The following is a 21,792-nucleotide window of genomic DNA, read 5'->3' on the forward strand; positions in this document are numbered from 1 at the left end:
GCGGTGAAGCCAGACCAGTTGGGTTTTAAATTTCGTACCGATCGGTTCGGTGTGGACGGTCGTCGTGGTTGAACTTTGTGAGACTTTTTTTTGGAAGCTGAGCTGTTATCGGGAACTGGAGTGGTTCTGTTTTGTGTTGTGACTGGTTTTTGTTTTTGTGGACGTGCCCTGATTAGTTCGGTTATTTTTTGTCTGATCGTTTGTGGTTAAGCTGCTGGCTTTGTGCTGATTAGAGGCAGCGAACTTGGTGATCAACCGTGCGGATCGGCCGTTGCTTGCTTCAAGTTTTGGCTGGGCAAAAAATCTTAAATGCTGCCTAGAAGTTTGCGATCTAGATAGGTAGGTTAAAGAGTTGAACTGTTCTCGTCATTGGAACCAGAATGAAACGATCCGGGAGGTCGTTGGACTGGTTCAACTCAGAAATGAACTGTTAAATTGTATAATCACGATCAGAAAAAAAGAGTTAACGGTTGAACTGGATGGATATTAGAAAGATTTCTCGAAAGACCAAAATACATATTTGCAAAAGAATCAAATTAACAATAATCAGTGCATAAGACATTTAAAAAAAAAAATCTCATCATTTCGATCTTTATATCACCCACGAAAGAGAAACACGATTATGAAAAAGACAATCTCCGTGGAACTCACAAAAGGACATCGATGAACAATAGGGAGACAATAACAAAATCGACTTCAGGGATACCCCCTGATTCAATTCCTTACGCAAAAATAAGTAACTGTGACAATTTTTTGCGAAATCGCTTAAGGTTTAAGGGTTGCTATAGATCAGGAGTGACCAAAGTATGGCCCGCGAGGTGATTTTTTGTGGCTCGCGGACCCATTTTGGATGATCATGTAAAATGGCCCGTAGACCACTTGTAAAATGATTTTATACTTTTTCAAAATTATGATTTATTTTATACTTTTTTATGCTAATGCTTTTATTATTTTTTGTTATTTAAAACTAATGATTTAACAATATTGTGATCTAAAACATTCAAATTTGACTTAGAAATCTGTAATAGTTGCAAACATATAAGTATTCATATTAATTTGAAAGTCATAATGACCCTTTTATGAACTGGCCCTCAAAATTACTTTGCACTTAGAATCCTTCCCTCAGGATTCGAACTCATGGCAGATTCATTGAAATAATGAAATTCTGGCTCTTAACGATTTTGTATTAGTCACCACTTCAATTAAAAATAAAATTACGCCGTTACACGCTTTGTTCAGATTGTCATTACAGTCATTATTTTTCGAAACATGAAAACAAAACTTTAACATTTTATTCAAAACACAAATACATTTAACTGCAAGCTTTTTTTTTTCAAATACCTAAAACAATAATATTAACAATACCGATAATAGAAACTTCCATTTTATGTTTTCTATTATTTTTTATGAACGAAAATATTCAAAAATTACAGAAATTTAGAAAAAAATAACTAACTGAAGAGATTAACCAAAGATGTATTTTGTAGTCTTTTAAATTAAAATAAAGTAATTTCATTTTTTTAAAATAAACTATTTTGTAAATTTTGCCCGCAAGCTCATTTGAGCTTCAAATTTTTCCCGGCCTCCAAAATCGTTCTTCGACAAAGTTGTTTGTCACAAAATTTTACTCAAGAATCCCATGCTTGACAATGACTCAACATATTTAACGCCACCTGGAATGGAATTTTGGATCTTTTGCTTTTCCCCATACATTTTTGAAAAAAAATCTCATGCTAACTTCAACGACCAAAAGCGACCCTTAAACCTTAACCGATTTCGCTCAAAATTTGCACAGTTCCTTACGTTTACCTAAAGAATCATATCAGGAGGTATCTCTTAAGATTTTTTCTTCTTTTTTCTAGCAATTGCAAATATTAACGACAACGAGCCCAAACATGCTAAATATGATTTTCAATGCAGAAAAAAAATATTTCGCTTGTTTTCAGTTAATAAGATCACTATTTCCTATGAAATATTTTTTTTTAAAACTAGGTACATTCATAATTTTAAATTAAAAACATTATAACATTTTAAATTATTTTTCATCAAACATCTTCTCCAAATTTGGACAAATTAATTAAACTAATACAAATGTTTTAGTGATTATTAAAAATTAAAAAAAATGTATTTATAAATTATTCAATTTGAATCACGTTGAATTCAAGTTTTCATAAATTTTTCATAATAAATTAAATCATTCATAAATTAATGTATTACTAACTTCCTGTAATCATAATCTTATGGTGTCGGAATTTTGAAAATATCCCCTCCCTCATCGATTTTCATCAATTCCGAAAACTTTAAATTCAATTAAGTTATTATTTTTTAGAATAACAAAATATTTTCATGAAATTCGCAATGTAGCTAATTGAATTTGAAAATTACTTTTCTTAATAATTTTTTGTATCATGCAAATAAAATTATAGATAAACTTTTAATTAGGCTTTTTTTAAATTTTATTTATTTTTTTTTTCACTTGGCTCTGGTGAAGGTTGGAGAGGCAGATTTTGTCTTATTTTTTTAAATTCCAGTCTGATTTTCAAAAAATTTGAGCATATATTATTACCAAATGTTTAATACTTTATAAGTGTTGTGCTACTGTCAAAAATTTCAACACATCAATACATTGAATATTTGTTCCAAATTTCAGACAAGACAAAAATTGGAAATTAATTTTATCTGTTTTTTTTTAATTTTTGGGTTTTGGAAAATTTCTTACCAAGTTTCTAAAGAAGAGGGTTCAAAAACAGCCACGATCATTTTTTTTCTTCAAATTTATCATTGGACCTTTATTTAGGTTAAAGTCATGTTAATAAAATAAACAACAACATTGGACCTCTACAAGAACTCCAGAATTCTTGGTTATGTTTAGTAATTCGAGTAAACCAATTTTCTAATGAACTTGAAATTTATATGGGTAATTCTCCGCCACACAGCAGTTGCCCCGACCCCTCTTCGATTTGCGTGAAACTTTGTCCTAAGGGGCGACTTTTGTCCCTGATCACGAATCCGAGGTCCGTTTTTTGATATCTCGTGACGGAGGGGCGGTACGACCCCTTTAATTTTTGAACATACGAAAAAAGAGGTGTTTTTAAATAATTTGCAGCCTGAAACGGTGATGAGATAGAAATTCGGTGTCAAAGAGACTTTTATGTAAAATTAGACGCCAACACAAAAAAAGTTTAAAAAATTCTCCCATTTTCCGTCACTCGACTGTTAAATTTTTTGAAACATGTCATTTTATGGGAAATTTAATGTTCTTTTCGGATCTTCATTGACCCAGAAGGGTCATTTTTTCATTTAGAACAAAATTATTCATTTTAAAATTTCGTGTTTTTTCTAACTTTGCAGGGTTATTTTTTAGAGTGTAACAATGTTCTACAAAGTTGTAGAGCAGACAATTACATAAATTTGATATATAGACATAAGGAGTTTGCTTATAAACATCATGAGTTATTACGATTTAACGAAAAAAAGTTTTGAAAATGTTGATCGTCGTTGATCATGGCCGTTCATGGTCTCCCGCGACAGACACGGACGACGAAACAAAGGGAAACGCAAAAAGTTACTTTTTCAAAACTTTTTTTTTATAAAATCGCAATAACTGGTGATGTTTATAAGCAAACCCATTATGTCTATATATCAAAATTTTTGTAATTGTCTGTTCTACAACTTTGTAGAACATTGTTACACTCTAAAAAATAACTCTGCAATGTTAGAAAAAACACGAAATTTCAAATTGAAAAATTTTGTTCTAAATGAAAAAATGACCCTTCTGGGTCAATGTAGATTCGAAAAGAACATTCAATTTCCCTTAAAATGACATGTTTCAAATTTTTTTACAGTCGAGTAACGGAAAATGGGAGAATTTTTAAAACTTGTTTTGTGGTTTTTTCGATGAAAAATTCGTTTTTTTCGGAATTCTGAGTACGCCATCAAATCGGGCGTCTAATTTTACATAAAAGTCTCTTGCAAATTATTGAAAAACACCTCTTTTTTCGTATGTTCAAAAATTAAAGGGGTCGTACCGCCCCTCCGTCACGAGATATCAAAAAACGGACCTCGGATCAGGGACAAAAGTTACCCATTAGGACAAAGTTTCACGCAAATCGAAGAGGGGTCGGGGCAACTTTTCCCGATTTCGTGTGAGTTGGTAGAGAATTACCCATATTTGATGGATGGTCAACACAAACGATTGTGATTGTAATTTTCATAATTTGTTTATCAACAAAAACTGTGAAAATCACTCCCAATTACAATTGTCAACAAAAGTTAATGCACCAGAACCTCAACAATTGACAATGCTGTCGGCTTATTAAACTTGAACCTAAACCACCAAAATGTTCTTTTTTCCCTACCCCTGACAACCATCCGAGTTCTAGCCGTCAGTTCTCGACCTCGATTCGACCGCAAAAAAAAAAGAGGTTCACCAGAGCCTACTATTCCAATTTCGCGACAGAGCCGCTTTGATTCGAGTCTCGTGACCAGCAGCGCCATATTTTGCATCCATGATCATGACATTCGCTCAGGGTTACTTGGATCAATAATCTTGTCTGGGGGTTTTCTATACCTGAAATCTATTGTAAGAGATATCAGACAGTTTCGCGAATTTAGCGCGAAATCTAGATAGATTCGTGGCCCAGAAACAGGTTTTCGCTCGTCGATTATGGGCTTGATGGGGTGTGAAGATTAGGCTACACAAAAATAAGCTTATAATGCTGGATTTGTTTACGAAGGAAAAAGGAACGCGCAGAGGTTAGGGAGGTTCTGGGGAATTTTAAGATATATGAGATCGGATCAACTGACGTGGAACGAGTTTGGCAAAAAAAAAAACAGATGGAATGTTCTCGACATTTATTGCCAACATGCGGGTCAAACAGGTTGAAGATTGTTGGCAAAGGAGGGGGTCAATCACTGCAAGGGGTTTTCGCGATTGACCATCACAAGATAAAATAAGCCATTAAGATAAATGATTTTTTACGACTGAGAAATTTTACAAAAATACAAAAGTACACTTCTTGAGTAAACCACCCTAAGGACGATCACTTTTTCTCAGGGATCAAAGTCTCGTGATCGGCCCAAACTGGTTTCAACCGTAAACATTCGGTACTGACCGGAATGACTGGAGAGGAGTTGCGGATAATCTGTGGCCGCATGTTTTTGCGCGCTTGTCAATGCAAAATTATGTTGGATTTAAATTGGGCTCCCCGTGGGAGGATGGGAAGGTGATGAGGTCTTCCTTTCTTCCATCATAAGTGGCCATGTGACGTAAGTGAAGGCGCGTGATTTGAGTTGAATTAATTGGAAATGACGAGGGATTTTAAGCAGCTTAGCGTCATGATATTCAAGGTCTTTCGTAGAATTGTAGTTTTTCATGAATGAGGATTAATTTATTTCAAAAGCGTTAATTCATCGTTTCACTAAATTTAATACATTTTTAGTATTTATCCTATCCATGTGTTTCTGATTAAACATACAAAATTCATTTAATTAATATAAATTTCCTAAACACGAATAATAATCATCTAATTCACCTTCCCGAAGCGTCATTGACCCCGTTGCAGTGCATTTTCACACATCGCCACTCTCCTCTGCTTAAGTGCTGATGACTAAACTAGTTTGTTCTGGATTAAAGCGTGTACACTATTGAAACCGTTCTTGAGGCAGCTTCCTCCGGCAGAGTGCATCGAATTACCCTCGGTCGTCGTATAAGCTCTCCCTTGCTGTTTCCCATTGCCAACAGCTTTTGCTTCCGACATATCCGTTTGGCGCGCGTGCGTTTTGTTGTTTGTCCCAAGTTCCAACGGCCAATGTGTTTTAAGCTTCTAACGAGTATATTATCTCTCTCCCCCGGAATAACATACTCTCTAAAGGTAAGCGCCACTAACTGCCGGCAGCGGTGAGAGTGAATTATGGTTGGATCTTCAGTTGGATCTTCGGAATAAAAGGGGTTACGCTATTGGGATTTGTGCACTTTGTTGTACAAAAAAAAAAGGTTTTTAATTATGGTTTAGTTTTTTTCTTTCTTTTGAAATTATGAATTGTAATTTGTATTTCTTTAGATATTTTTATAATATGAGGTATGGATTTATAAAGGATCAATCACTAGCATAGTTTATTTTTTGAGATATTTTATAATAAGTTTTAATATCAATTATATTGAACATCTTCCCAATGAAAACCTTTTATTGTTCTGGGTTTACTATTTAAACAAATGCATTCCCATCTGGTGCGAGCTTAGACAAGCACATAGAAATGTGTTTTATCTTTGCACAGTTTATCAACAGTTTTAAGTCCATTGAAACTTATCATCATGATAAGTTTGAAAATGTTTTTATTTTCTAATAATTAATTTGAAGATTTTTCACTGCAACATAATTGAGTCTCTTTTCTTCTTCAAAAATTATAATATTTAAACAAAACATTGTAAAGTTTTTAGCAAATACGTACTGGTATACAGTCCAGACTTGATTATCCGAGCCTCGATAATCCGAAGTTTCGATTATCCGAAGTTCGATTATTCCAAGGTTTTTATGGGACTTCGGATAATCGAATTATGTTCGAAAAAAAAATTCTCGTATTTTTTCATTCATATTTTTTCGTCAAATTTGACTAGTTCATTGCCTATTAAATTTTGGCCGCCATCTTGAATTACGTTCACGCAAAGCCGAGATATTTACATTTTAGAGAACAATAGGTGACTATTTTTAATAATCATACGTATATCGACGTTTTGAGTATAATATGCGGGAAGGAATACTTTATGGTTATTTTTATTCTGATTGCTCATAAAAATATTAATTTATATTTCATTTGAAATTTACCCACAAAATCAGGGAGCAAAAAATCAAAAAAACAAAATTTCAATCGATTGTAAAGCATTTAAACACATTTTAAAACATTATTTTTTCAACATGCAATTGGATCACAGATTGGAAAATTCGAATTTTTTCGTTTTTTTCGTACTTTATTTGACAAAAAAGATTTGGGAATATTAGAGCAATTCTGTGAGTTATCGGTCATTCGATTTTTTTTTTGTATTTTTTAATCCGGCTGAAACTTTTATGGTGCTTTCAGTATGCCGAAAGAAGCCATTTTGCATCATTAGTTTGTCCATAAAAATTTGGCAGCTGTCCATACAAAAAAAATATATGAAAATTTATAAATCTGTATCTTTTGAAGGATTTTCTTGATCGATTCGGTGTCTTCGGCAAAGTTGTAGGTATGGATGAGGACTACACTGAAAAAAATGATACAGGGTAGAAAAATGTGATGATTTTTAATTTAACTTTTTGTTACAAAAAATTGATTTGCAAAAAACACTATTTTTATTTATTTTTTTATTTTGTGGTATGTTTAAGGGGACACCAAATGCCAGCTTTTCAGAAATTTCCAAATTGTACAAAAAAATTTTGACCGAGTTATAAATTTTTTAATCAATACAGATTTTTTCAAAAAATCGAAATACTGGTCGCAAAAAGTTTTCAACTTCACTTTTCGATGTAAAATCGAATTTGTAATCAAAAAGTTCTTCAGTGAAATTTTAATAAAGTGCACCGTTTTCAATTCATAGCCATTTTTAAGGTAGCTTTTTCTTTAATATAGTCGCAGTTATTATTATACTTTTTAATTAGTGCCCATGTTTGCCCATTCTTGAAAAAAATATTTTTGAAAAACTGAGAAAATTCTCTTTATTTTGCTTTGTTGATACGACTTTTAGTTGCTGAGATACTGCCATGATTTAAAAACTGGAAAATTTATGTTTACACCATTCTCTATTGTCGATATTTCAGCAACTAATGATCCGATTTTCAATGTTAAAATATGAAACACTCGCGAAATTTTCTTATCTTTTTGAAAAAAATACATTCATTTTTTTCTGAATCAAGACTAACATTTCAAAATGGCGTGATATTGAATGTTTGGTCCTTTTGAAATGTTAGTCTGGGACCAAAACACAAAAATTAAAATAAAATAAAAAGACCGATTTCGTAGAGATTTTCTCATCAGTAAAAATTATGGACAAAATTTACTCAGACATTGTTTTTTTTTTGAAGCATTTGCAAAGTAACATGGATCAAACAAATTCATCAAATCTTACATTTTCCCTTTCCCTTAAGTGTCCACGTGGTTTATGGATGGTCTCGTAGGAGGATTGACAAAAAATGATGACCTTTACTACCAAATTTCGGCTAAATTTTATTGGAACCAATAGCTTCAGTTGAAAACCGGTAGAGTTTTATCAAGTTCAGCAAAGAAAAAAGATTTGTAGCAAGCGAAAAATTATAAATTGCAATCTTCCCAAACCTTAAACAAAATATTAAGCCTTAGTTTTAATTTTCAGGAACATTTTTTTTCTCAAATTGGTGGTACTGTACAAAGTTTGCAAAATAGCGATGAATTTTATATAAGATCTATTTTCCTCAAGTTATACGTCTTTTTCTGGGCTGTCGTCCACAAATTCTAAATTTGTTAAATCCTAAAAGTGCTGTATGTGCAAAGCAGAAATAAACGTTTTTGCAATGTATTTTTTTTTTAATTACGGGTTTATTTCAAAGAAGGAACTCTGGTTACTAAAAATCTATGATATTTATATGTTTTTTTTTCAATCTGATGATACAATTTTTATACGGATTTTTGAAGGTATTTTAAACAAAAGACACCTATAATTTTCACAGGGTTTTGGGGCTGGTTGGTTTTTTACGCAAATATTTCTAATTAATTATAAAATGGACGTAAATTTTAATATAATGAATCACCTGATAAGATATATTTTTATGTTTATTTCGAAGAGCCAAGAAAATCAACTAAAAATATTTTTTTTCTGTGAAGAAATTTGCTAAAGACAAATTATTCATGAAATTCTCTATTATATTATTTACTTGACATGTTGCAATTCCTTACGATCTCTTATCACAACTGGCTTGTTTTTATGTGCAAATTGGCATAGAGAAATCCTCAAAAAACTGCACTTCCCATGTGAACGTTGTTGTTGATGAGACATTCATAGCTATTTTTGCTCTTCCCTCTCTCTTTACCTCACAGCTAATAAACCTCCCGCAAACGGCGTCACCAACCAATCTCACCGCCTACTGCGAGCGCTCATTAAAACTCCCCACCGGAAGTAACGCGATCGCGCAGTCTCTCCTCGGCCGTCGCTCGCAACGGACCTCAAATGAGCAAAAAGGGACACTTTGATCCGCGGTTCAACATCGGCGGCGGAGTGGCCGGAGGTGGTGGCGGTGGAAACGGCGGGGACGGTTTAACGAACCGTGGCTTCTACCAGGACCTCACGGACGATGGTGGCCGGTCGCTGGATGCGACCGACTCGGCGGAGAAGCTGCCTCAGCTGACCGTGGCCAGGCCACACTACCAGCAGGAGGAGCTGAACAACGAGATGAACTACCGGAAGCCAAAGACGCGAATGTGCCAGACCGTGCTGGCCAGCGTGAAATCGTTCAGTGCCCGAAGGTGTCTCGGCAATGTTTTGCCGATCTTCAACTGGCTGTCGGAGTACTCCTGGGAGCGGGACTTCCTGGCCGATCTGATCAGTGGTTGTACGGTGGCCGTGATGCACATCCCCCAGGGCATGGGGTACGCCCTGCTCGCGAATGTCCCTCCGATCGTGGGAATCTACATGGCGTTCTTCCCGGTGCTGATCTACTTTCTGCTCGGGACTTCGCGCCACAACTCGATGGGCACGTTTGCGGTGATCTCGATCATGGTCGGCAAGTCGGTGCTGGCACATTCGACGGCCGGGGCGGCACTGAAGATGGCCGAGTCGGGGGTGGGGAATGGGACTGAAGGTGGTGGAGTTACGGTGGCAGATGTTGCGTTGCCTGGAAGGGGGCCGATCGAGGTGGCAGCGGCGGTGTGTTTCATTGTGGGAGCAATGCAGGTGAGTACCGAGCTGTGGGGAGGTGTTTTGTGAATGGGAGGGCTTTGTGAAGAAATGGGGAAGAATAAGATCGATTGATCAGAAATCGATGAGTGTGTGATATTTTGTGTTAATTTGTTGTGCGTGTAGAAAATTGGGGATTGCTTCATTGTTATATTTAGTCTTAAATCATCTCTGGAATTGCAAATTTTGGGTGTCGAAAACTGAAAAGCATTTTACACTAGTTCAGTTCTTTTGCAATCAATAGTTTTCAAAATATGTAAAATTTGACGAAAACAAACATTTCTACGAAAAAAAACCTGTTTGCGGTTCTGTGAATTGAAAATTTCAAAATTCTAAACATGTTTTAATAAACCTAATCATGCTTATAATGTTTCTGAACGCAGGTAAATGCATTTTAAGTTGATTTCAATTGATTAAACTTAAATTTCCGTTGAAATTTTGAATTTTTTGAAAACATTTTTTTTGCCCCCCGATTTATCGGGCCGATTTTGAAGGGGGCGATGACAAAAGCTTTTTAAAATATTTGTACCAGCTTAATACAATTGGATCTGGTTTTCACATTAACATTATTCAAAGACTTTTTTTGTTAAAATGGATGCAAAAATTCAGTTTTATTTTGCGATCCCAATTATTAAACAAAGAAAAAAAATCATGTTTGAATCAACAAAACCACAGAGTAATATCGCACATTTTTAGTGATGCATTTAAAAATTCTAAATCATTTTAGAGTAGTTTATGGACTGATATTACTTCAGCAGGGAAACGTTAGCAAGGAAAATTTTAGTTCTCGTATTGGCCACCAGATGGCGTCATTGAAATCCACCTTCCCTGCTCACTTCACATCGTCAGCAGGGAAAAAAAATGTGAAGACAGCAGGGAAAGTGAAATTTCCCTGCTAACGTAAACAGGATTTTTAAAATTATAATTCGTATCGTAAATGCAATCTTTTCAATAATATACTTTGATGTATTTAAATTAGTTTTTTTACCGTATTTCAATGTCTTCAAATCTGAAAAAAATCACTGCTAACGTAACAGTTACTGAGCAAAAAAATCATTTTATTTGCCAAAATAACAATGTCACTGCCACTTTGCTGTGACTTATTCTTAGATATTTGGAGTTCCTTGAAAATATTTATTTACCATTAATCACTTAGTATTAGAACGTTTTTAGGAGCAATTTTACAAAAGCTAGGGAACAATTAACCAAAAATTCCATCTGAAATACATATTTAAAAACTCATGATTTTTTTTTTTCGAGAGTCAAATTTGTGTCTCATAATTGATTCTCTTGACTGATATCTTGGACAAAACCACCCTGCTAACGCGTTCCAGAATTGTTTTTTTAAACTGAAGTCCCGAACAAATCAAAAATATTTTCCCTGCTAACGTAACAGTTTACTGGGCCAAGTGTTACTTCAGCAGGGAAAGCGTAGGCCACGCCCCCCACCAAGTTATTAAGTCAGCAGGGAAAAAATCTGCCATTTTTTTTATTATGTTTTCAAAACATATTGGGGCATAATAAATTTTAGGTGGCTTTAATGTTTTTTGCAATCAGATATATTGCTTACAAACTACTATTTTCTTGAAATTACAAAAACAGAAAAAAAGTTTTCCCTGGTTCATGAGAGGAACAGCCTTCAAGAGAATCAAGCCGATATTTACAATGCGGATTCATTGGCAATGTTATTACTTAACTAATGTTAACATGATTCATGTAAATGTTTAACTACTATAGGTCGACTTCCCTAAGGTGTCCAGATAAGGTCGGGAAAAATATCAACTGCAATTCTAGATTTTTTTTAACATGTCCTATAAACATATGAAAGACAATAGCTTATAGGACCTTTAAAAAAAAATCTAAAATTGAACTCTCAAACTACCGCATACGAGGTGAAAGCTTTGCCACACTGCTATACGTGGCTCTGTAAAAAACATAAATCTGCGGACTTTACAACTATTAGCCCTGCTGACGACGTTGTGGGACGTTGGCGGGGCGTGGCCTACGTTTTCCCTGCTGAAGTAACACTTAACTTAGTTAGCAGGGAGCACATTTTTGATTGGTCTGGGACTTCACTTTAAAAAAATCGGAAAAATTGAAATTTATTTGCTTTAAAATAACGTTCTAATACCAAGCGGATAACGTTAAAGAAATATTTGCAAGGAAATCCAAATCTTTAAGAGAAATCTAATCAGAAAAGATGTGATATTGTTATTTCAAACAAAATATTTATTTGAGTTTACATTAGAATCGTACTTTTATGAAAACATAGTAAAATGTACTAGCTCAGACACTGGTGTACTAGTGTAAAATTAAATAGATACCTACTCATTATCTAAAAACATGAACATCATTTACATGGACCTTTGCTTGTATAAAAAAAAATAACAAAAAGCTTGGTAACTGTGAAGTTAGCAAGGAAAATGCTCATCACAAATGCCACACCCCAATGATAGAATTCGCTGCTGAACACTTGAAGAACAGGAATGATATGAAAATATTTTCACCAACATGTTTGAGTACCTTTTGATAAAAGTTTGATTGTAAATTTTAACTCAAATTATTATTTTGGTTTGAAAATGCCTATTTCTGTGATCCATGACCATGACTTTAAAATTTTCTTCTTGCTCAGTAATTGTTACGTTAACAGGGAAAATATGTTTTTCAGATTTGAAGACATTGATATACGTAAAAAAAACTAATTAAAATACATCAAAGTATATTGTTGAAAAGATTGCATTTACGATACGAATTATAGTTTAAAAAATCCTGTTTACGTTAGCAGGGAAATTTCACTTTCCCTGCTGTCTTCACATTTTTTTTCCCTGCTGACGATGTGAAGTGAGCAGGGAAGGTGGATTTCAATGTCGCCATCTGGTGGCCAATACGAGAACTAAAATTTTCCTTGCTAACGTTTCCCTGCTGAAGTAACATCAGTGTTTATGGGCCATACATAAACTCGACGTTAAAAATAATAATCAAAAATAAGACAAAACATTTTTTTTTTCGTGATTGGATTATCCGATATGAACAATTTTTCCGATGCCTTCGGTTAATCGAGTCTGGACTGTATCAGATTTTTTATTTCTTTATACATTTCCTATGTCAAAAGAAGTCATTTTGCATCATTAATTGATTAAAAAACAATTTGTTTTCTTTCAGTACAAGGCCCCTTTTATAGTTTTTTGGGCTGCCCATACAAAATGGGCATGAGAATATTCGAAAATGTGTATCTTGAGAAGAGATTTTCTGATCGGTCTTCGGCAAAGTTTTAGGTTATGATTAGGAATTTTTAGAACCATATAGGTGCGTAGAAAAACATCTTTTCTTTACTTTTTCTCACTTTTTTTCAAAAAAATTGATATGTTGTAGGAAATAATCAAAAGTTTTCAAAATATAAAAAAAAACACAAAATCAAGTTTACAATAGAAAAAGCCTTTAATTTTTTATTTTGATAAAGTGCACATTTTGGAAAAAATCTTCTTACCGGCCTTCAATTTTTAGCTCGCAATGGAAACTTTTGATTCGTTTTTCAATGTGAAAAAAAAATTAAACTAATCTGTCGAAATTTGAGAATCAAGATTAACTTTTAGAATGAGCTTATCAAAATATGGACGTTTTCAAATATTTAACATGTTTTTTTTTATTTTCGTTACTTTTTTTGGCCATTGCTAATTTTATTTCAAGCTTTTGTCTCCTCTCTTAATTATTTCAGAAAATTAAAATTTTCATAGCAAAAACTTGTACAATTGATTGTAAACTATTTAAAAAAATGTAAAACATTTTTTTTTTCTAGTTTTGATCAAATAGAGAAACTTTTGACCATGAGAAAATTTTTAATTTTCGGACCGCAGATTGGAAAAAGACATAATATTTTTTAAAGATTTTTTTTTAATAGATTAATTGAAATTTAGTTAATTTTTAGTAGTAGCATAACTGTAATATTGTAAAAAAAAGTGTTGTGATACTTCTTGCTTAAAAAAAATAAAATTGGGCTCAAATTTAGTTTTTAGTCTTTATTTAGATAGAAAAAAAAATCTAGTATAAAAAGAACGTTTTTCTAAGCATTAAAATTTTTGTGATAAAAAGTCAAATAAAAAAACGGATTTTTTTTCGTGTCTCTATTTTGATTTAAAAATTAATGCGCAAATGACTGATTTTCGAAACTCTCATGCATATTTTTTTGGAAACACTAATGATACAAATGGCTTCTTTTGACATTGGGAATATATGGACAAAGTTTCGTTTAAATAAAAAAAAAAAAAAGGGAATAGTTGGTTTGCGAAAATGAAAAGAATTTTGATTAAATGAAAACTAATTTTAAAGTCTTATCTTCAATGAAATTCAACAATTAAATTTTTATATAAAAAATATGTTCATTTTACTTTTTTCAAGAACAGCTCATGTTTAAAAGAATGCAATACCTTGGAAAGGAATATTTCAAAATGTTTTTTAACTTGATTATTTTTTTCAAGGAAATTGTCATGCTCAAAAGAATGTAAAAACGCACACAAATTAAGAAACATATTTCTTTACATTATTTAAATAAAAACTGCTCATTTTCAACAGAATGCAAAAACTAGTTGTAGCCGAAAGTCTTCATGGGAAAAGTTTTGTATTTATTTTTGGGATAAGATTCTTTGTGAATTTTGTGTGTCCTTTTGGAGTGATAAAATGGGCTACTTCTAAACATCCAAAATAAAAGTTCTTAGAAGTTGATTACAACACTCAACTGAATTCAAAAAGTTAAACTTAGAAAGTTCAGAATGTCGCTTTGCGCTTTGAAACTTGTGATCTGGTGAATTTAAGTTATGCTCGTTTTAGTTTTTATAACCTTTATCCGAAAAATATCTCATCAGGTGATCCATCCAATTTGAAATATTAAACCAAATATTCTTACCCAGCTCCTGATGTACGTCTGCCGGCTGGGCGTCGTCTCGTTCCTGCTCTCGGACACGCTCGTGTCGGGCTTCACCACCGGAGCGGCCATCCACGTGCTCACGTCACAGATAAAAGATCTGCTCGGCCTGTCGCTGCCGCCCATCACCGGCAACTTTAAGATCGTCAACGTGAGTTTGCTAGCTACTCTTCCCGCTAATCCTCGGTCAACCAACAACTCCCGGTCTTTTTCAGACGTACATCGCCATATTCTCGGATATTGCCCGCGTCAACTACTCGGCGATCCTCATATCAACCGTTACAATTGTGTTGATAGTGATAAATAATGAGTTCCTCAAGGTAAGCAACTTTGTCATTTTTTTTTTGCCCAGATTTGCACCAGTTACCATAAATGTAGCGGCGTGAGGGTAATTGACTTGTTTTGTTCTTCAACGGGGGCCCTCATTACATGCCGTTAAAAAGTGAGGTTATTAAACGCCTCAAGAAACTTTATCAGCGTGACGTTTTCGTTTTTTTTGCTAGCTCGTGTTTACCTAACAGTAGGCTGGTCAGAGAAATCAGTTCAGTATGACGGCGCGATTTCCCTCCACGAGAGTGTCATCCAAGCCTACTTGATCCAAACCAAAATGTTTAACGGAAACTTTTCCCTTTTCCTCACAGCCAAAGGTTGCCAAACGGAGCGCCATTCCGATTCCGATCGAGCTGATTGCGGTCATCAGTGGGACGCTGCTGTCGCAGTACCTGGGCCTGAACGAGCAGTATGCCATCAAGACGATCGGCCACATTCCGACCGGCTTCCCGGGTGAGTGTTTGTTGGGTTAAACTTGGCTCGATTTGCATAATTTGTGGACGGTTTGAATTAGTACTAATTTATTTAGGGGTTTTGTGGGCTAATTTGGGAGATACGGGACGATCTAACCTAGATCTCATAAAAAAATATTTTGAATTTAAAAAATATATGTTCCCTATAATTTTGATAAATAAAAAAATGTTTTTTTTTTAATTTCATATTAAAAATTCATGAATAATAGTTCCTCTTTCTCTCTCCCCCCTTCCCCAGCGCCCTCCCTCCCGGACCTGGCCCTGTTCCGCGTGCTGCTGCTGGACTGCTTCACGATCGCGATGGTCGCGTACGCCGTGTCCGTCTCGATGGGTCTGATCTTCGCCCAGAAGCAAAACTACGAGATCGACTTCAACCAGGAACTGCTGGCGATGGGCGCGAGCAACGTGTTTGGATCGTTCTTTTCGTGCATGCCCTTCTCGGCGTCGCTTTCCCGCTCGATGATCCAGTTCACCGTTGGAGGGAAGACGCAGATTGCTTCGGTTATTTCGTGCGGAATTTTGGCGGTGGTGTTGCTGTGGGTTGGACCGTTTTTTGAGCCACTGCCGAGGTGTGTTTTAGCGGGGATCATCGTGGTGTCGCTGAAGGGACTGCTGATGCAGGTGACCCAGTTTGTGGACTTTTGGCGGTTGAGCTGCGTGGACGCGCTCGTTTGGATGGTGACCTTCCTGACGGTGGTGCTGGTCGCGATCGACATCGGACTGCTGGTGGGGATCGCGCTGAGCGTGATCTTCATCTTCCTCAAGGGCATGAAACCGTACACGTGCCTCATGGAGAACGTCCCCAACACGGACCTGTACCTGGACGTGAAACGCTACAAGGGCACGATCGACATCGCCGGCGTCAAGATCTTCCACTTTTGCGGAAGTCTCAACTTTGCGACCCGCGCCGGCTTCAAGTCCAGCCTCTGCCAGCTGCTGAACCTTAACCTGACCGAGGAGATCAAGCAGCTCAACAGCGGAGACTACAAACGTCAGCAGAACCTGCTGCGCTGCCTGGTTCTGGATTTCACCGCGGTCAGTTACATCGACACCTCGGCCGTTTCCTCGCTCAAGTCGCTGATCAACGAATTCGACAAGCTATCGATCAAGATCCTCGTCGCTGGGGCGCCCTGTCCGGTGTACGAAATGATGCTCAAGTGTAAGCTGGTGGGGCCCGCCGTTGAGCGAGAGTACTGCAAGGTGTTTCCCACGGTGCACGATGCTGTGCACTGGGGCAAGGAGTGCATCGCGCAGGACTCCGGCCGGATTAGTGTCGTGGGATTGGAGGGTGGAGTTGTGTGAGCAGCAGTTTTAGTGTTGTTCGTTTGGGGGAGTGTTGTTGTATTTTTTTAAGGATTAAGTATTAGAGGAAGCTTTGTCAGAATTAAAAAGAAGAGAGATACTTAAGTTAGGTAGGATTGTGATAAGCTATTAAATAAAGTTGAACAATACATTACTTGAAATTCTTTAATTGATTCCATTGCGCACCTGATGTCAGCATTGACGTTAACCTAAGTTTGTGTTTTTAAAGTACACGTATTTATTTATTCACGAGCCAATTTAATATCTTGACAGATACGTATTTCGTTTACTACTTGCAGACTTCATCAGTGTTCTGTTCTCGACTGAAGATTCATCGCTGATGTATCCGTATTGATAATTACTGTAGGTACTACCTCCTCGTTCTTCTTTGGTGTTTGCTCGTGGTTTATGGATGGTCTCTTGATGGTCCTGCGTTGTCTTCACGTACGATCACTGCGAAAAAAGAACAACAAAATATGTGTCATACAATTGATTGGAAAAAGGTGTTGTAAAGTGCATTACACACTAGTAGGTACAGTTGTCTAACAACCATTAGTTTCCGAACAATTTAAGTTGTGACGAAAAACATATTTTTGCTCCATCGTAATAACGCAAAAAAAAATCAAAATGCTGTTAAACTGGTACATTAAAAGGGCCAAAATGATCATCGACGCAATTTAAATTGTTTTAATAAAAAATAGATCGGCAAATGGTGTGTTTCCTAGAACAAACCAAAGATAAAAAAAATCAACATGTTTGATATTTAGCACCATGTCGGAAGAGCTCTTTCCCGACATATTGCAAAATATTTTGTCTGGGAAACGTTTTTTTATGTTTATTTTACAGGATTTATGTAAATATCCATCCAATTTCTAAAGGATATACCTCTATATACATTTCTGACCACAAAACAAGTTTTCGCACCAAATTATTTCAGGGTGGCCACCTAAGTCGGGAAATCGGGAAAGTCGGGAAATCTCCAAAACTTACCAAAAATCGGAAAAAAGGAATTTGTGATTTTTTTTGTCAAAAATTCGGGAAAAGTCGGGAATCCCATGCATACGTATTTTTTACCTCTTTAATAATTCTGTAATATTTTGTACAATTTTACAATTAAATTCACTCAAAAATTTATTTTATTCTTCTTTTAAAAACTTTAAGGAATTTAAGGTTACTTTCGCTATGTCAATCTATTAGAGAATGGAAAGGTTATTAAAGACATACAACTTTTACAAATATTCATAATATTTTTTATGAAACATTTTTTTTTAATTTATTTTAGTTTATCAAATAAGACATTGAATTTAAAACAACAACAAAGTAAAAAAAACTAATACAAAAATAGAGTCAAATTGATTCAATTCTGGCCAGCGTAATGTTAAGATTCTTTTTCACTTTCACTTTGTTTTTGATTGAATATCAGGAAAAATATTCCAATTTGAGTTTGGCAATAGTTTTTTTTGTGTGACAAATATGTTTATTTGTTTAAAGTTAGTTTTACATTCATTAAGGCATTTCAAATATTTTTTTTCCAAATGTTCCCCTTAAACTTTTTTGTGAGTATAATTTTCAGTTATCAGAAAACTTAAATATCGAATAAAATCCAATCGATGTTAGCTCTGAATTAAAAAAAATTAAAAACTGATTTTCGTTTCGAAATCATGAAAATAAATATTGAAACTGCTAAAAAAATTGTACCTATTCGGGATGTTATCAAACTAAATTTCTCATTTAATAAAATTTAAGCAATAAAATACTGAATTAGGAACTTGGTAAAAACTTTTTATCGAATTCCTGGATATTTTTCCTAAATCGCTTTAAAGAAATAATAACATTTGTGATGTTTTGAGCGTTCTTCGACTTAAAAAAAATAAATTAAAATTTTTAATTCATTTCTCCTTAACTTTTTGCCATTTCCAGTTGAAAGTACAGAGAAACCTCTTTTTACGCGGTGCTTTTACGATTTTCTAATTAGTCGATTTCTGTGAAACGACGCGACATTTCTGCAATCTTTTAAAAGCAACTTGTAGGCTTTGTTCAGATCCACAAAGCATCCTGTTATTTTTCCAAGACTAATTGTGTGCTTTCATTTTTGAATAATTTTTTTTAAGTGTCTGTATTTACGAACATTGTCAATAGCTTGATTTTTTTTCAATCATTTAGATTTTTCTTTTTGATGGTTGATACTTACTTATTCATATTTTTTTTATTCTATCTTCAGATAAGAAACGGCAATTCATTGAGTTTTTGGAAAAGTCAGGAAAAAGTCGAAAATTTGAAAATGGAATTTGAGTGGTCACCCTGCAAATTTGGCAGATTTGATATTTGATTAAATTTATGGATGATATTGGCTAGAATCATAGAAAAATCAGTAGGCGTTGTTCATGTACTGTATTTTCATGACAAATTGCACAATTATTATTTTTTTTAATCAGGTCGTATTGGGGTTTCCAGCTTGGATTTTTGGGTTATTTCAATGAAAAAATCTGGCAAATTTGACACGAAAACTTTTTTTCTTAGGTCAATTATGAGTCTCTCAAGGCATATTTATAAGAAATTTGAAATTTGATTATCCATCGATTTTTAGCGACTTTTCTGAAGAAATATTCCATTAAACCGAAAAAAAATTCTTCATTGCTTTAGACACCCCGACGAAATACATTGACTGACCCCGCAAAATGTCGGAAAACAGTCATGGTTCCATTTGTACAAAACACAGAACTTGTTCGGTAACTGAACGGTGTTTGAATGGGATTTTAATGGGTTGCTTTTTTATGACGGTAACTTACGTTTGGAAAACTCTGCTGTTTTCACCACCACTTTGAAGGGGTGCAAAAATGTTGCTGTGGTAAAGTATGTCCCGACAGCCGCAACAATGGTCGGAACAATCTGCTGCCAGGAAAAAAGCGCGTAGCCAAGCGGAGCCAACACGCACATCGGGGCCAGGTGTAGAAGTTGAAATATAGAGTCGGTGTCCTGCAGTGAATCTTCACGAAGCATTTTTCCCGCGAGCTTGGCGCTGGCGATGAAGCTCTTGCCGGAGATGGCACGCACGATGTACGCATTTTCAAAGTTGGAAAGCTGCACATATGCGTCAATTTTCCTGATTCGTTTCCCCAGGCACAATTGCATAGCCATCCACACTATCTTGATAACAAACAGTATGATGAATCCAATTGCCCCCAGATTCATCCAGTCGTAAATCTGCCACAAAATTTTAACACTAAATATTATTGTGGCTGCAAGTTCCCATAGGCCGATTGTAATAAAGTCGTTTGATTCGACAAAGCGAATCGCAGCGCCCAATGTAAGAGCTGCCTTTTTTGAAATTGCTATGTATGCCAGCACCATGCTCCTGAAGGTTGATAAGATGAACGTAAACAACAGCATCACGATTACCGGCAGAGCCTACAATACGGGTACAAGTTAAGGTTTAATTATTGAAAAATTGGGAGTTATTCGGTGTTACTTACACTTGAGTACGTATTTCCGACCGATGCCATTTTCAGCGCGACCATGCCGCTTAAAACGATCGCCATAAATAGCAGGCAGTCCACCCCGGATGAAAAAAACACCGCCGACAACCTTATGGATCTGAAAGTGTCCAGGTTAAACCAATTTTGAACAGAAATAAAAAAAGTGGTGCTTCAGCTTACTTGCATGCCGCCTTGATGCTCCCGATGGCTTCCTTACTGTTGCGGCGAAAAAGCGCCATAGCGAACCGAGCAGCAAACAACAAGATCAACAGCAGTACGAGGATCCACATGAGGCTTGTACCGATCCACGTCTTAGCCGAAGTTACGTTTCCTTCCGACCACGTAGTGTAAGCCTGGATCGCAGTGTAGCACAATGCTGAAAGTAGAGATGATATCGATGAAGTAATGAGGTCGCTTGTTTAGTATGTCCGCAAGATTATTTACCTAAGGCTAAGGAGACCAACGCGATTATAAAGAAAATATAAACCGTGGCCACAACAGAATAGGCAAGCAAAATGCTGAATACCAGGATCACCAGAATGCACACCCCCACCCAGCACATGGTTTCCCAGGAACCGAAACTGTCGACTATCTGGTCCAAAGTCTGTAAATAAGGAGGGCATATTGAATCCTGCAGATCTTTTTTCCGCAATGACTTTTTAGGGCGTAAACATGCCTATTTTTGCCTATATAAAGTTGCGCCCTATTGTAAACATATTACGGATTATATAAGTCACTTACCAGTTTACCATTGATGGTGGTTCCGTTGTTCCTCGCCGTGATGTATTCTGAAACTGCACGATAAGTGAAATATACCATTAATTTAATTCAAAAAATATGCAAGAGCATCAACATTTAAAATTTGTAGTATACGTTATTTTTCATGAAAAATCCAACGTAGAAAACCATTTTTTAATTGCGTTAATTAAAAAAGGCGACAGTAAATAAATATAAACGTTGAATGCACATCGACCGTAAACAAGTTTCACATCAATGAATTTTAATATAGAATTTAACCAAAAGTACTAGTTAATGCAATGAATAGTATCTAGATGACTTTCAATAATCAATGATAAATTTTGAATATTCTACGTTGAAATTATGTGCATCGACATATCTGTTTGGAAAAATATCTACGAAAAAAATGTTTAAATTGGTTTAAAGCTGTAGGGGAGTGCGGGGTTACTAGAACACCTTAAGGAAAATGACCGAACACAGTCAACTAAAGGTGGAATTTCACAAGATTTTGAAAAAAAAGAACTTGATTTCTATATTAGTTTACTACGTTTTCTTCCTAATGGCGCTTACGTCATATAGTCAAACCAATGATTTTTTTAAACACTTCTGCTACCAAGCCTCTAAATGATTTGAAGATCTGTATTTGTTTTTTTT

At 35.3% G+C, this 21,792-nt stretch overlaps 2 protein-coding genes across 2 annotated transcripts; one reads left to right on the top strand and one right to left on the bottom strand.

The window, feature by feature from the left end:
• Positions 1–17,085, top strand: LOC6037431 (solute carrier family 26 member 10). The gene is made up of 6 exons (XM_038256275.1): positions 1–339; positions 9,046–9,898; positions 14,806–14,970; positions 15,035–15,139; positions 15,461–15,602; positions 15,861–17,085. The coding sequence occupies exons 2-6, from the start codon at positions 9,176–9,178 to the stop codon at positions 16,922–16,924; spliced, it is 2,199 nt and encodes a 732-aa protein (XP_038112203.1). The 5' UTR covers positions 1–339; positions 9,046–9,175; the 3' UTR covers positions 16,925–17,085.
• A 169-nt stretch (positions 17,086–17,254) lies between these two features.
• LOC119767665 lies at positions 17,255–21,219 on the bottom strand. Its single transcript, XM_038256739.1, has 6 exons — positions 21,142–21,219; positions 20,845–21,004; positions 20,581–20,776; positions 20,398–20,518; positions 19,714–20,332; positions 17,255–17,377 (listed from the first exon to the last, which is right to left on the bottom strand). The coding sequence occupies exons 1-6, from the start codon at positions 21,217–21,219 to the stop codon at positions 17,331–17,333; spliced, it is 1,221 nt and encodes a 406-aa protein (XP_038112667.1). The 3' UTR covers positions 17,255–17,330.
• Positions 21,220–21,792: the final 573 nt, after the last annotated feature.

This window comes from Culex quinquefasciatus, chromosome 2, assembly GCF_015732765.1.
Source record: "Culex quinquefasciatus strain JHB chromosome 2, VPISU_Cqui_1.0_pri_paternal, whole genome shotgun sequence".
Classification (NCBI taxonomy): Eukaryota; Metazoa; Arthropoda; class Insecta; order Diptera; family Culicidae; genus Culex; species Culex quinquefasciatus.

Bases quoted from the DNA above. Each gene is read 5' to 3' on its own strand.
- LOC6037431 (XM_038256275.1), top strand. From the start codon at position 9,176: ATGAGCAAAAAGGGACACTTTGATCCGCGGTTCAACATCGGCGGCGGA. The intron at 9,899-14,805 runs GTGAGTACCGAG...ATTCTTACCCAG, and splicing joins TCATTGTGGGAGCAATGCAG to CTCCTGATGTACGTCTGCCG. The intron at 15,603-15,860 runs GTGAGTGTTTGT...CCCCTTCCCCAG, and splicing joins CATTCCGACCGGCTTCCCGG to CGCCCTCCCTCCCGGACCTG.
- LOC119767665 (XM_038256739.1), bottom strand. From the start codon at position 21,219: ATGGTATATTTCACTTATCGTGCAGTTTCAGAATACATCACGGCGAGG. The intron at 21,005-21,141 runs GTAAGTGACTTA...CCTTATTTACAG, and splicing joins CCACCATCAATGGTAAACTG to ACTTTGGACCAGATAGTCGA. The intron at 20,333-20,397 runs GTAAGTAACACC...CCCGTATTGTAG, and splicing joins TCGGAAATACGTACTCAAGT to GCTCTGCCGGTAATCGTGAT.